General features: G+C 45.7%; 1 protein-coding gene across 2 annotated transcripts in view; it reads left to right on the forward strand.

Moving 5' to 3' along the window:
* The window catches only part of SUFU (SUFU negative regulator of hedgehog signaling), a 56,316-nt gene that overhangs the window by 17,645 nt on the left and 24,097 nt on the right, over nt 1–14,574 (forward strand). For both annotated transcript variants that reach the window (XM_069753710.1, XM_069753711.1), the window contains exons 3-6: nt 791–927; nt 8,575–8,717; nt 9,088–9,173; nt 9,348–9,420. In XM_069753710.1, coding sequence (XP_069609811.1) covers nt 791–927; nt 8,575–8,717; nt 9,088–9,173; nt 9,348–9,420 — 439 coding nt within the window. The remainder of the gene's footprint in view (nt 1–790; nt 928–8,574; nt 8,718–9,087; nt 9,174–9,347; nt 9,421–14,574) is intronic.

Consider the following 14,574-nt stretch of genomic DNA (forward strand, 5'->3'; position numbering starts at 1 on the left):
TGTCGGCTATTACATCAATGAGCCCTCCCTGGTAAATGAAGGCTTTATCTGAGTGCGGGAGGTCGACCTCCCCTGGAGAAATGCCTGGCATATGGAAACCTTTTCCTACAGTGTATTTGGTTTCAGATTGAGATTTGTTTGCGCTGGTTAACACCATCAATAATCAGCAGCGCCGGGGCCACCAACAGAGCGGGGATGGCTTTTATTCCACAGCACGCTCTAATCTCACAGGAGAAGACCTCGCTCTACCTCTCCCCCTGACAAAACCTTAATCTTAGCACATGTCACTAATGATTATATTATTATGTGTCGTAGCATGTTATACCATTCTGTGACACTGGTCTAGGACTGGAGAGGATTCGGCTGGCTGCAGAACTGCAGACTGCTTGTGGCCTCCGCGCCTTAGTAGATTAGGATTGACCGCAGTTACTTAGTTATTGTAGTATATGGTGGCCTGTACAAGTGATTGGGGTTTAGCTGATGTATCAGGATACTAGTGATACGGTTTCTGAAGGGGGTTTGCAGATGCCACCCCTCCCCCCTCAATTTGCAGATGATATAACTGCAGCACGTCTCGTGTCCTGTACATTTCACAGACGGCGAGTGCGGAGCCCCCATATACAGACTTGTGCAGCATTTTAATATATACATGCTGCTGTAGAGGATTGGAATGCAAGCGTTAATTATTCCTTAGGAATTAAGGAAGGTATATTAAAAAAAAAAATTAAATGTCTGAACTCCTTTTTTAAAGAATCTCTTTTGATCGTAATATTTGTTTTTTATATTCTAGATACACAGGACCTGATGGATCGAGTGGATTTGGCTTTGAACTTTCCTTTAGGCTAAAAAGAGAACAGGAGGAATCTGCGCCTCCAACGTGGCCAGCAGAGTTGATGCAGGGCCTAGCAAGATACGTCTTTCAGTCTGGTAAATATCAATTGTCCTCTGAGGTTTGAATCAATTGAGAAAAGTGCAATACAAATGCTAGTGGTTGTCACTGTCTAATACATGTGCGCTGGGGGTACCCAGAGGTTTGTGGAGGTCAGAACTGTTTTTGGGTCACTTTTAGGCTATGTGCACACATTCAGGAATTCATGCAGAAAATTCCTGAGAATTCCAGACATTTTCTGCATGAAATCCGCAAGAAAACCGCATGCGTTTTTGCCGCGGTTTTGATGCGTTTTTTCCGCGTTTTTTTCCGGACACTTCCCAATGCATTTTGGAGTGGGAAATCCGCAGAAAAACCGCAAAAAGATAGAGCATGTCCGGATTTTGTGCGGTATGCGTTTTTTTTGCGGAAAAAAACGCATCATGTGCACAAAACATCCGGAATTCATTCTAAATGATGGGATGCTTATTGTATGCGTTTTTTTTTTGCGGTTTTATAGCGTTTTTATCGGGAAAAACCGCAAAAAAAACGGAACGTGTGAACACAGCCTAACAGTAACGCATTAATTTTGCCTTTAACCCTCTCACCCTGAAGCTTGTTTCCACCTTCCTGACCAGACCAATTTTTTTTTATTTTATTTTTTTCAATTCTAACCACTGTCTCTTTGAGGTAATAATTCTGGAACGCTGCAGTGGATCCCACTGATTCTGAGATTTTTTCTTTTTTTTTTTTTCTTTCTGTGAGTTATTGTGCTACCAGTGACGGACCCGAAAACACTGCAGCCCGCATCCCAAGGTCCGTCACGCAAAGACGGCACATCGCTAGCGCACGCCCATTGTGGGGGTGCGCTAGCGATGCATCCGACATAGGAAGTAATGGCGGCGTTAACAGACTGCGTTACACCGCGTTATGCCGCAGTGTAACATAGTCCGTCTAACGGACGACCAATACGTAATGTGAACCTGGCCTTACAAAACCATTTTCTTTTACGCCTCATTGGGGGACACAGGACCATGGGTGTTATGCTGCTGCCACTAGGAGGACACTAAGTAATACAGAAAGAATAGCTCCTCCCCTGCAGTATACACCCTCCTGCTGGCTCCAAGTGAACCAGTTCTTGCTTAGTGTCTGTAGGAGGCACTTGTGTCTGCTTTCAGACCCCACCATTTTTATTTTTTTTCTATTTTTTTTCCCTTAACGGAGTGAATGGGGGCGACGGATTCTCTCTAGGTTCCGATCTTCCCTGAGCCATCAACAGGCAAGAAAGCGGAGCGTCCCTCCCCGTACCGTTTCCTGCAACGTTGGATGCCAGCCCTGAGCTCACTTTACGGGCGATGGTTCCTTCGCGTTCCGAATTCCCCCCCCCCCCCCCCTTCTCCATAGCAGGCGACCACATGGCGTAGCCCTCCATTTACCTCTCCTGGAGCCTGATGCATAGCCGGACATGATGTTTATGGAGTCCGTGCAGCCCCCCCACTGCATCACCACTGTTATAGCGGATGATGGAAGGCGGCAAAAGCTCTCCACCCCCTCCCTGACTATGGCCACTGTGGATTGAGCACCGGCCCACCGTATCTACCGTGAGTACACCTGCGGGGCCGCAATATAGAATTCTCCTCTCTTCCACCAAATTGCTTTTTCCTGTCTTCTCCTCCCAGGGCAAAGGCATCACAGTTCTTCCAGGCAATAAGCTCTCTAAAAGAAGATGGGGTTATTATCCCGGTCCCTCAAAGCGAAAGGTTTCAAGGTTTTTATTCAAACCTGTTAATTGTACCAAAGAAGGACGGTACAGTACGGCCCATACTGGACCTAAAACTGCTGAATAAGTTCGTCAGGGTACGATGGTTCCGAATGGAATCGTTTCGTTCTGTCATCGCCTCCATGAAAAAAAGGCGAGTTCCTGGCGTCCATAGACATCCAGGACGCATACCTCCACATTCCAATTTTCCCTTCTCACCAGAGGTTCCTTCGCTTTGCAGTTTAGGAACAACACTTCCAATTTGTTGCTTTGCTCTTCGGCCTCGCCACCGCTCCCAGGGTATTCACCAGGGTCATGGCGGCCGCCGTGGCCATCCTTCACAACCGAGGCGTGGTGGTGCTACCGTATCTAGACGATATCCTCATCAAAGGCCCCTCCTTCCGCGCCTGCGAGGAGGCTGTGAACATCACAATAGAATCTCTTTCTCGCCTGGGTTGGAAGATAAACTTCAAAAAATCTTCCTCAGTACCGGCTCAGCGAATTTCCTTTCTAGGAATGATACTGGATTCGTCCCAGGGGTTGGTGTTTCTTCTCCCGGAAAAGATCTCCGCCTTACAGCGGGAAGCTCAGAAGTTCTCTCAACCTCGTACTCACTCTCTGCGCTTCAGTATGAGAGTCCTCGGTAGGATGGTATTGGCCTTGGAGGTGGTTCCATTTACCCAATTACACCTCCACCCCTTACAGCATGCCCTCCTGGCTGTTTGGGACAGGAACCCGTTCTCCCTCGACCGTCGGTTCTTCCTTCCCCCACCGAGTCAGACAGTCTCTCAGGTGGTGGACATTAAAGTCCTCCCTGAATCGGGGGAAGTTTTTTCTTCCAGTTCATTGGCCAGTTGTGACGACAGATGCCAGTCTTCTAGGCTGGTGAGCGGTGTTCCTGCATCACACTGCTCAGGGTCGCTGGTCACTTCAGGAATCACGCCTTCCGATCAACATCTTAGAAATTCGGGCAATCAGGTTGGCTCTTCTCCAATTCCATCCCTTCCTGGCGGGTTGTCCCATCAGGATTCAGTCCAACAATGCCACTGCAATGGCATACATCAACCGACAAGGGGGAACCCGCAGCATGGCAGCCATGAACGAGGTAGGCTACATTCTCTGTTGGGATGAGGAAAACCGCTCAGTGATATCTGCGGTTCACATCCCTGGAGTGGACAATTGGGAGGCAGATTTGCTCAGTCGTCAAGGCCTCGACTCCGGGGAGTGGTCTCTCCATCCGGAGATCTTTCACCAGATCTGCTGTTGTTGGTGAACTCCAGATGTGGATCTGATGGCCTCACGGCTAAATTCCAAGGTTCCCGACTTCCTAGCTCAGTCCCTCGATCCAGATGCACTCGTACTCCCATGGCATCATTTTCAGCTTCCGTACATATTTCACCCGTTCCCCTTACTGCCGAGAGTCATCAAGAAGATCAGAGTGGAGGGAGTACCGGTAATCCTGATTGCGCCAGATTGGCCGCGCGTGGTACGCAGAACTAGTTCAACTAGTCGCCGATGTTCCCTGCGATTACCGAATCGCGCAGACCTGCTATCACAGGGCCCCATTTACCACCAGAACTCCGAGGCCCTGTGTTTGATGGCATGGCCGTTGAGTCCTGGGTTCTAACCCAGGCAGGTTTGTGTCCTGATGTCATCTCTACCATGATCAGCGCTAGAAAGCCTATGTCTATGCGCATTTATCATCGCACTTGGAAAACTTTATTTTCCTGGTGCAACGACCGGGGACGTTCTCCTCTTGAATTTTCCATTCCTTCCATCCTCAAATTTTTACAAATGGGTTTGGACTTGGGTCTCGCCCTCAGTTCTCTCAAGGGGCAGATTTCAGCCCTGTCCGTTCTGTTCCAACACAGGATTGCCAACAGATTACAAGTGAAGACGTTCATTCAGGGAGTCTCCCGTAGGGTGCTGCCCTATAAGATGCCGTTGGAACCATGGGACCTTAATCTGGTCCTCGGAGTCTTGCAAGAAGCTCCTTTCGAACCTCTACAGGAGGTTTCCCTGTCCTTTCTTTCATGGAAGGTTGCCTTTCTGGTCACGGTCACGTCCATTAGACGAGTCTCAGAGCTGGCGGCTCTGTCTTGTCAAGTTCAGTTCCTGAATTTATCAGGATAATGTGGTTTTCAGAACATCCCCCCGCCCTTTTTGCCCAAATTTGTCTCATCCTTTCATCTCAATCGGGAGATTGTCTTACCGTCTCTCTGTCCGGCACCAGTACATCGCATCGAAGGCCCTCAACACACTGGATTTAGTGAGAGCTCTCAAGAGAGGCATCTCGCGGACGGCGTTCTTCCGCAGGTCGGATGCCGTGTTTGTGCTCCCGGAAGGGCAAAGGAAGGGGTTTCCTGCTTCCAAGGCGACAATAGCCAAATGGATTCGTTCAGCTATTCAGGAGTCCTACCGAGTCAGAGGTCATTCTGTCCCAGCAGGGATTAAGGCTCATTCCCCTCGGTCAGTGGGTGCGTCTTGGGCCATCCGGCAGCACAAGTTTACAGAGCTGCGACCTGGTCCAGTCTGCATACGTTTACAACACATTACCATATTCATTCTCAGGCCTCGGCAGATGCGACCGTCGGCAGATGAATTTTGCAGGCGACTGTGCCGCATCTGTAACCTGTGGGTGCAAGGAGCAATTACAGTTGATTGTTCCCCACCGAGGGACTGCTTTAGGACGTCCCATGGTCCTGTCCCCCCAATGAGGCGTAGGAGAAACAGTGATTTTTGTGAACTCACCGTAAAATCCTTTTCTCCGAGCCAATCATTGGGGGACACAGCACCCATCCTGATAGCCTAACGGCTTTGGTTTTCTGTGGTGGCTTGGTTTTGACATGGTTCATTCTGGTTAAATGTTAACCTCCTACTGCTTTGTTACCGAACTGGTTCACTTTGAGCCAGCAGGAGGGTGTATACTGCAGGGGAGAAGCTATTCTTTCTGTGTTTTCTTAGTGTCCTCCTAGTGGCGGCAGCATAACACCCATGGTCCTGTGTACACACATCCCAGTTTTTTTTTTTTTTTTTTTTTTTTCTTCTTCTTAGGGACCACATAACAGAAAATTTCCAATAAACTGCCCCCCTCAAGGTGCACAAAACCACATTCAAGAAGTTTATCCCTTCAGGTTCTTCACGGGAATTAATGGAATGTGGACGGAAAAAATAAACCTTAACGTTTTCACACAAATTTTCCCTTTGACCCATTTTTCACTTTCAAAAGGGTAACAGAAAATTGACCATACAATTTGTTGTGCAATTTCTCCTGAGACTGCCCATACTCCATATGTGAGGGGAAAACCACTGTTTGGGTCACGGCTTAGGCTGGTTTCACATTTGCGTTTTTTTGCCGCTGTTTGTAACGCATATAAACGCATGCGTTCGATTTTCCTATATTTAACATTAAAAACGCACGTGTGGTTTTTTTTTTTGTACGCGTTTTGCCGCGTTTGACAACGCATGCGTCGTTTCGATGCTTGCGTCTTGGCGCGGAAATGCAACATGTAGTAATTTCTAGAGGCGTTTTTTTGCCGCAAAAAAACCGCATGCGTTCGATTGCGTCACAAAAAAAGTATTGCTGTCTATGTAAACGCATGCGTTTTTAACACATGCGTATGGTTGCGCTTTTGAACGCATGCGTTTCCATAGAGAAAAACAAGTCTAGACACTGATAAGCCACCCCCCACCATCAAGGTGATAAAGGGATCCAAACCCTAACCCTAAGGTACCTTCACACTAAACTATATCGCTAGCGATCCGTGACGTTGCAGCGTCCTGGCTAGCGATATCGTCCAGTGTAACAGGCAGCAGCGATCAGGCCCCTGCTGTGCTGTCGCTGGTCGGGGAAGAAAGTCCAGAACTTTATTTCGTCGCTGGACTTCCTGCTGACATCGCTGAATCGGCGTGTGTGACACCGATTCAGCGATGTCTTCGCTGGTAACCAGGGTAAACATCGGGTTACTAAGCGCAGGGCCGCGCTTAGTAACCCCATGTTTACCCTGGTTACCATCCTAAAAGTAAAAAAACAAACGATTCATACTTACCTACCGCTGTCTGTCCCCGGCGCTGTGCTTCTCTGCTCTGGCTGTGAGCACAGCGGCCGGAAAGCAGAGCGGTGACGTCACCGCTCTGCTTTCCGGCTGCCCAGCGCTCACAGCCAGAGCAGAGAAGCAGAGCGCCGAGGACAGACAGCGGTAGGTAAGTATGTAGCGTTTTTTTTTTTACTTTTAGGATGGTAACCAGGGTAAACATGGGGTTACTAAGCGCGGCCCTGTGCTTAGTAACCCGATGTTTACCCTGGTTACCGGCATCGTTGGTCGCTGGAGAGCTGTCTGTGTGACAGCTCTCCAGCGACCAAACAGCGACGCTGCAGCTATCCGGATCGTTGTCGGTATCGCTGCAGCGTCGCTTAGTGTGACGGTACCTCTAGCCCTAACCCTAAGCCACTATCAAGATGAATAAGGGATCCTAACACTAGCCCTAACCCTAATGGGAAAATGGAAATAAAAACATTTTTTTAATTTTTGCCTAACTAAGGAGTTGATGAAGGGGGTTTTATTTCTATTTATAAGGGGTTTTCTAGTGGATTTTTATGATTAGCAGCCGTCACACACTGAAAGACGCTTTTTATTCCAAAAAATATTTTTTGCGTTACCACATTTTGAGAGCTACAATTTTTCCATATTTTGGTCCACAGAGTCATGTCTTGTTTTTTGCGAGACATTTTTATTGGTAACCTTTTTGGGCACGTGACATTTTTGATTGCTTTATATTCCGATTTTTGTGAAGCAGAATGAACAAAAACCAGCTTGTGAAATTTCTCATCATGCGTACCAAAAGCGCAAACACAGGGAAAAACGCATGTAAACGCGGCGTTTTTTTTAACCGCATGCGAAAACGCATGCATCTAAAAAACGCAGCGTTTGTACGCGTTTACATGCGTTTTTTCCACCACTTGCGGATGCGTTTAAAACGCTGCAGATTTAAACGCAAATGTTAAACCAGCCTTAGAAGGGAAGGAGTGCCGCCGAATGTAAAATTTGCTAGCATAATTATCGGACGCCATGAATCGTTCGGAGAGCCCCTGACTTGTAAACAGTGGAACCCCCCCCCAATAATTTTCACCATTTTGGAAGCTAGACCCCTGAGGGGTCTTATCTAAATGTGTATTGAGCACCTTGATCCCCCAGGTGCTTCCACAGGTGTCGCAGAAATTCATACCATTGGACAGTGAAGAAAAAATAATTTACACCAAGATTGTGTGTTGGCCCCAAATTTTACATTTTCATACTGGGGAATGGGTGTAAAATTTCTGCTGAATGTAGAAATACCGTATCTATGACTGTACAGTACTGCTTAGCCAGATGGCGAGACTCTGGAGGGATGGAGCACTATTTGCCTCCTGGAGAGCAGATTTTCCTAGAGCCCCGAAGTGCTAGAAGAGTAGAATGTTACTTTTTTTTTTTTTTTTTTTCCCCTCAAGTGACCCCCATTTTGAGAATTTATGTACAGGTGTAGTGATGATTTTGACTCCGTGTGTGTTTTCCAGAAACAAGCAGCAGAAAATGTAACTAAGTGAAAATTGCAAACTGCCATTGAAGTGAGCAGGACCTGTATTCTTTGTTTTTAATACAGAAATGTATTTATTGGAATAATTTTCTTTGAAGGGTTTTTTTTTTTTAATTTATTTATTTTTTTAACCTTGTCCCAGGATGGGACATCACTGTATAGTAACAGATCAGGGAAGGAGGCGTGTTAGGCCATCTTGCGGCCCCGGGTTACCATGGAGACCATCAGCACCTCAATGTCACTATTGACAGCGGCATTAGAGGGGTTAAACGCCGACGATCGGTGCTAGCGAGGCGGGTTTGTTTTTTAGTAGTAGAATATATTACATTTCAGTGACAACTGGATACATTGTTTTTTTTTTTTGTTTCTTTAGAAAACACCTTCTGCAGTGGAGATCATGTATCATGGCACAGTCCACTGGACAACAGTGAGTCTCGAATTCAGCACATGCTTCTAACGGAGGACCCTCAGATGCGCCCAGTGCAGACACCATTTGGCTTTGTGTCCTTTCTACAGGTGAGCCATCATAGAAATACTCAGAGTATTGAAGGCGGTGGGATCTTTTCCTGGGGATCTGACTGCTGAAAAGGCTACTAAAGCCTTGAATGATAATTCTTACATAAGAATATATCACTATTATATAGAAGAGATTCCCTCCTTTTTTAATCTTTTTTTTTTTTTTTTTTTTTTTTTTTTTTGTGGGGGGGTGGTAAGGGGAGATGGCAACATAAGCAGTTCCTAGAATTTGCTTATGGCACTGTTCATTTGCATCAGGTATGATAAATCTTCTTTTCAATAGTATATGTAGAGTCTGTTCTGATGCAGTTGAGACATCCATAATATGATGTATGTGACCTATAATAACGTGCTTTGGTTTCTCTGGTAGATAGTTGGTGTTTGCACTGAAGAGCTGCATGCAGCCCAGCAGTGGAATGGACAAGGAATCCTGGAACTTCTCCGCACTCTGCCAATGTGAGTGTTTTGGGTTTTTTTTTTTGTTTTTTTTGTTTTGTTTTTTTTCCAGATGACTATGCAAATATATAACTTATTGTGAAGCTTGTTGAGCTATTCATAGAGAAGAATTAGTTCTTTATTTACTTTATTTTTTGTTAGGATGTTTAATGTTTGTAATATTTCTCTCTTCAGTGCCGGTGGACCATGGTTAATTACTGATATGCGAAGAGGGGAGACTATTTTTGAGATTGATCCTCATTTGCAAGTATGTCTACCTGATGATACCGAAAAAGGACTTTATAAGTATCGAAAGATTGAGAAATGCTGAGCCTAAGAATCTATTAGTTGTAGCAATTAGTCATTTAATTTGTAATTGCTTAGAGCTGTATTTCTGCACTGCATAGATATATAGGCACCGTCCCTGCTGTGCCAAACTGTATAGCTCAGTCCAAAAAGTGACAGTAGGTACTGCAGGTTCATTCACACATTGTAGGTTTGCTGTGATTTTAATTATTTAAAATTTTTTAACTTTAGCTTCATTTGCTTTTAACAACATTGATATGAAAACCAGAACATTCCAATAATCTACTATATAATCGTCTAATTTTGTCTGTAACGGAAATCCCACGTTGCTGATTCAGCGACAGGTGCAGTCTGTCCGTGAATTGGCGCGGAATATGAACATGGAAAAAATGGCGCTATAATAATAATAATTTAGTGCAGATCTGCAGCCTTTTTTTTCTGCAGCAGAAACGCTGCAGAACTGCACTGTGATTTACAGTACAGTGTAAATCAATGTGAAAAAAAAAAAGCTGTGCACATGGTGCAGAAAAATCTGCGCAGAAACGCTGCAGATTTCAAAGAAGTGCATGTCACTTTTTTTGTGCAGTTCTGCAGCGTTTCTGCACCCCTCCATGATAAAAATCTGCAGTGGTAAAATCTGCACAAACCCTCCCCTTCTTGGAGAGGCAGGCCTAGGCAGTCAGGGTCCAGACCGGGCAGGTCTCCCACACAATGACTTCCTGCAGTGTCCGGAGGGCACCCTCAAAGTAGGCGGCCGCCTGCTTTCCTTCTCCGATGCGTGGCTTTTGGTTGTTCACGACGAATGGGTCCGCGACCTAGTGTCCTCTGGATACAAGATAGAATTCTCCTCTTCCACCAAATCGTTTTTTCCTGTACCTCTCCTTCCAGAGCAAAGGCATCAGAGTTCTTCCAAACTATAAGGGTATGTGCACACGTCAGGATTTCTTGCAGAAATTTTCCTGACAAAAACCGGATATTTCTGCCAGAAATCCGCATGCGATTTTTACCGCGTTTTTGGTGCGTTTTTTATGCGTTTTTTTCCCCAAATGCATAGAATAGCGGGAAAAACGCAGAAAATCCGCAAAATGAATGAACATGCTGCTTTTTTTCGCTGAAAAACGCATCGTGCACAAAACATGCAGAATGCATTCTAAATGATAGGATGCATAATGTATGCGGTTTTAATGAGTTTTTATAGCGTTTTTACCACGAAAAAAAAAAACGCGAAAAAACCTGAATGTGTGCACATAGCCTAAGCTCTCTGAGAAAGGACAGAGTTATTATTCCCTGTCCCTCAAAGCGAAAGGTTTCAAGGTTTTTATTCAAACCTCTTCATTGTTCCAAAGCCCATACTGGACCTAAAACTGCTGAACAAGTTCGTCAGGGCGCGACGGTGCCATGGAAATAGGCGAGTTCCTGGCGTCTATAGACATCCAGGACGCGTACCTCCACATTCCTATTTTACCTGATCACCAAAGGTTTCTTCGCTTTACAGTTCAGGAAGATCACTTTCAATTTGTTGCTCTGCCCTTCGGCCTCGCCACCGCTCCCTGGGTATTCACTAAGGTCATGGCGGTCGCTGTGGCCATCTTTCATACCCGAGGCGTGATGGTCCTACAGTATCTAGACGATATCCACATCAAGGGCTCCTCTTTCCGCACCTGCCTTTCCGCAGGTCAGATGCCCTGGAAGGGCCGAGGAAAGGTCTAGCCGCTTCCAAGGCTACGATAGCCAAGTGGATTCGTTCAGCTATCCAGGAGTCGTACCAAGTTAGAGGTCACCCCGTCCCAGCAGAGATTAAAGCTCATTCTACTTGGTCAGTGGGTTCGTCTTGGGCTATCCGGCACCAGGCATCGGCAGCACAAGTCTGCAGAGCTGCGACTTGGTAATGTTTTGTAAACGTATGCAGGCTGGACAGTGTCCATTCTCAGGCCTCGGCAGATGCGTCCGTCGGCAGACAAATTTTGCAGGCGGCAGTGCCGCATCTGTAACTTGTTGATACAAGGAGCAACTCCAGTTGGTTGTTCCCCCACCCAGGGACTGCTTTAGGACGTCCCATGGTCCTGTGTCCCCCAACGAGGCGTAGGAGAAATAGGGATTTGTGTACTCACTGTAAAATCCTTTTTTCCGAGCCAATCATTGGGGGGCACAGCACCCACCCTGTTAGCCTATGGCTTTGGTTTTCTGTGTTGACTTGGTTTTGACATAGTTCATCTTTGTTAAATGTTAAGCTCCTGCTGCTTTGTTACCAAACTGGTTTACTTAGAGCCATCAGGAGGGTGTATACTACAGGGGAGGAGCTATTCTTTGTGTTCACTTGGTGTCCTCCTAGTGGCAGCAGCATAGCACCCATGGTCCTGTGTCCCCCAATGATTAGCTCGGAGAAAAGGATTTTACGGTGAGTACACAAAAATCCCTATTTTCTGGTGGAGGATACAGACAGGCTAGTTAAAGCTGTTAAGTTAACAATGGGAGTAAAATAGGAAAGATGGCTAAATCATTAGGATATGTGATGTTCGGAGAGTTAAAGCAGAGAAAGAGGTGCACCTTTTCCGGTTAATAGTAAGACCAGGCACTCATTGACAGAGTGGAGAAAACTGGTTCCTTGCACTCATCTTCAAAAAGGCGATTATCCTTTTGAGGAAAAGGCACTCTGATTTGGGATATGGTCCCTAGGATTGATGGAGCAGTATTAAAATCCTCAGAAGTTGGCCTTACCCTTTGAAGACTCTGGAGTGTTTTGCTATCCATCCGCTTTTTTTTTTTTTTTTTTTTTTAAATCTAAAGCGCACATGGGAAGCGGCAGCAGGAGGTCTGAAGCCAGCAATTGCCAGAACCTCTACTGCCCATTTCCTTATGATCTGGCTGCAATAAGTAGAGGATCATCTCAGAGATAAAACCCCAAGGGATAAAATTTTGGTCAATCTGCCTCTGTTACAGGGTGCCCCAGCACATCTTCTGCAGACTCGGTGAGGTTAGCGGCTAGGTCTGCAGATATCAGAGACCCCAAAAAACTTTGATTTGAGCATTATTCGGTGATGATTGTTAAATTAAAAAATAACCTTTTTAATAGATTTCAATATAAAATCTCAATAGAGGATCATGTATAATTTCTCGGTCCACACCCCATAAAATGACATGGGTAGCTTTTTTTTATATGAAAAAAAGGGGGAAGAAATACCCTAATCGGTTACTATAATGACCCTTCCTACCATCGGAAGTTGGCACCCTAAAACCTGCGCACTGGCGCCCCCGCTCAACGTAGACTCTCCCTTTCTATCCCTAGAAAACCCTATAAATAGATAAGGTGCACAGAAAATCACAATAGTACCATATGAAATAGAATAGTGCCCAACCTCTGATACACCATATGGTACGTGTAATATATCAGAGAGGGAGTTGGAAATACACCCACATCAAAAATAGATTGTAAAAAACGGATTTTTTTAAAATGGAATATATATCCTAAAAACTATCCGTTTTTTACAATCTATTTTTGATGTGGGTGTTTTGCTAAAAATATTGTTTCCATAAATACATTTCTTTATCTAAAAAACAAAAAGTACACATATTTAGTATCACCGCGTCCGTAACAACCTGACCTATAAAACTGTCCCACTAGTTAACCCCTTCAGTGATCACTGTAAAAAAAAAAAAAAAAAAAAAGCTAAAAACGTTTTATCATAACACGCGATCAAAAAGACGGATATAAATAACCATGGTACCACTGAAAAAGGAGATTTTTGAGTACTCACCGTAAAATCTTTTTCTCTGAGCCAATCATTGGGGACACAGGACCATGGGTCTTATGCTGCTGCCACTAGGAGGACACTAAGTAAACCCAGAAAGAACAGGTCCTTGTTGTGAATTCTGTGGCAGAGCTCCCTCCTGTGGTCACAAGTGGTACTTCGGCTGATTCTCTCTGGGAGCTTCCGTTGGTGGAGGAAAGTGGTACTGCGGCTTCTGAGTTTCCTTCCTCAGGTGATGTGGTGAAGTCGTTAGGTGCTGTTCTATTTAACTCCACCTAGTGCTTTGATCCTGGCCTCCAGTCAATGTTCTAGTATTGGACCTGTTTCCTCCTGGATCGTTCCTGTGGCCTACTGCTCTGCATAGCTAAGTTCCGCTTTGCTATTTTGTTTGCTGTTTTTTTCTGTCCAGCTTGTCTATTTGTTTTTTTCTTGCTTGCTGGAAGCTCTGGGACGCAGAGGGTGTAGCTCCGTGCCATTAGTTCAGTACAGAGGGTCTTTTTTCCCCCTTTGCGTGGTTTTTGTAGGGTTTTGTGTTGACCGCAAAGTTACCTTTCCTATCCTCGCTCTGTTCAGAAAGTCGGGCCTCACTTTGCTAAATCTATTTCATCTCTACGTTTGTCTTTTCATCTTAACTCAGTCATTATATGTGGGGGCTGCCTTTTCCTTTGGGGTATTTCTCTGAGGCAAGGTAGGCTTATTTTCTATCTTCAGGCTAGCTAGTTTCTCAGGCTGTGCCGAGTTGCATAGGGAGCGTTAGGCGCAATCCACGGCTGCCTCTAGTGTGGTTGGAGAGGATTAGGGATTGCGGTCAGCAGAGTTTCCACGTCTCAGAGCTCGTTCTATGTTTTTGGGTTATTGTCAGGTCACTGTGTGTGCTCTGACCTCTATGTCCATTGTGGTACTGAATTACCTTATCATAACAGGTCCTCCCCTGCAGTATACACCCTCCTGCTGGCTTTCAGTGAATCAGTTCAATAACAAAGCAGTAGGAGCTTTGTAGGAGTAAGAGTAGAACTGCAATTGCTACTTGCATCCACAAGTGACAGATGCGGCACAACCGCCTGCAAAATTCGTCTGCCGACGGTCGCACCTGCCGAGGCCTGAGAGTGAATATGGTAATGTTTTGTAAAGGTATGCAGGCTGGACCAAGTCGCAGCCTTACAAACTTGTGGTGCCAAAGCTTGGTGCCGGATGGTCCAAGATGCACCCACTGACCGAGTGGAGTGAGCCTTAATCCCTGCTGGGACAGGAAGACCTCTGACTCGGTAGGACTCCTGAATAGCCGAACGGATCCATTTGGCTATTGTCACCTTGGAAGCGGGAAACCCTTTCCTCGGTCCTTCCGGGAGCACGAATAGGGCATCTGA

The sequence above is a fragment of the Ranitomeya imitator genome, chromosome 2 (genome assembly GCF_032444005.1).
Source record: "Ranitomeya imitator isolate aRanImi1 chromosome 2, aRanImi1.pri, whole genome shotgun sequence".
In the NCBI taxonomy this organism is placed as follows: Eukaryota; Metazoa; Chordata; class Amphibia; order Anura; family Dendrobatidae; genus Ranitomeya; species Ranitomeya imitator.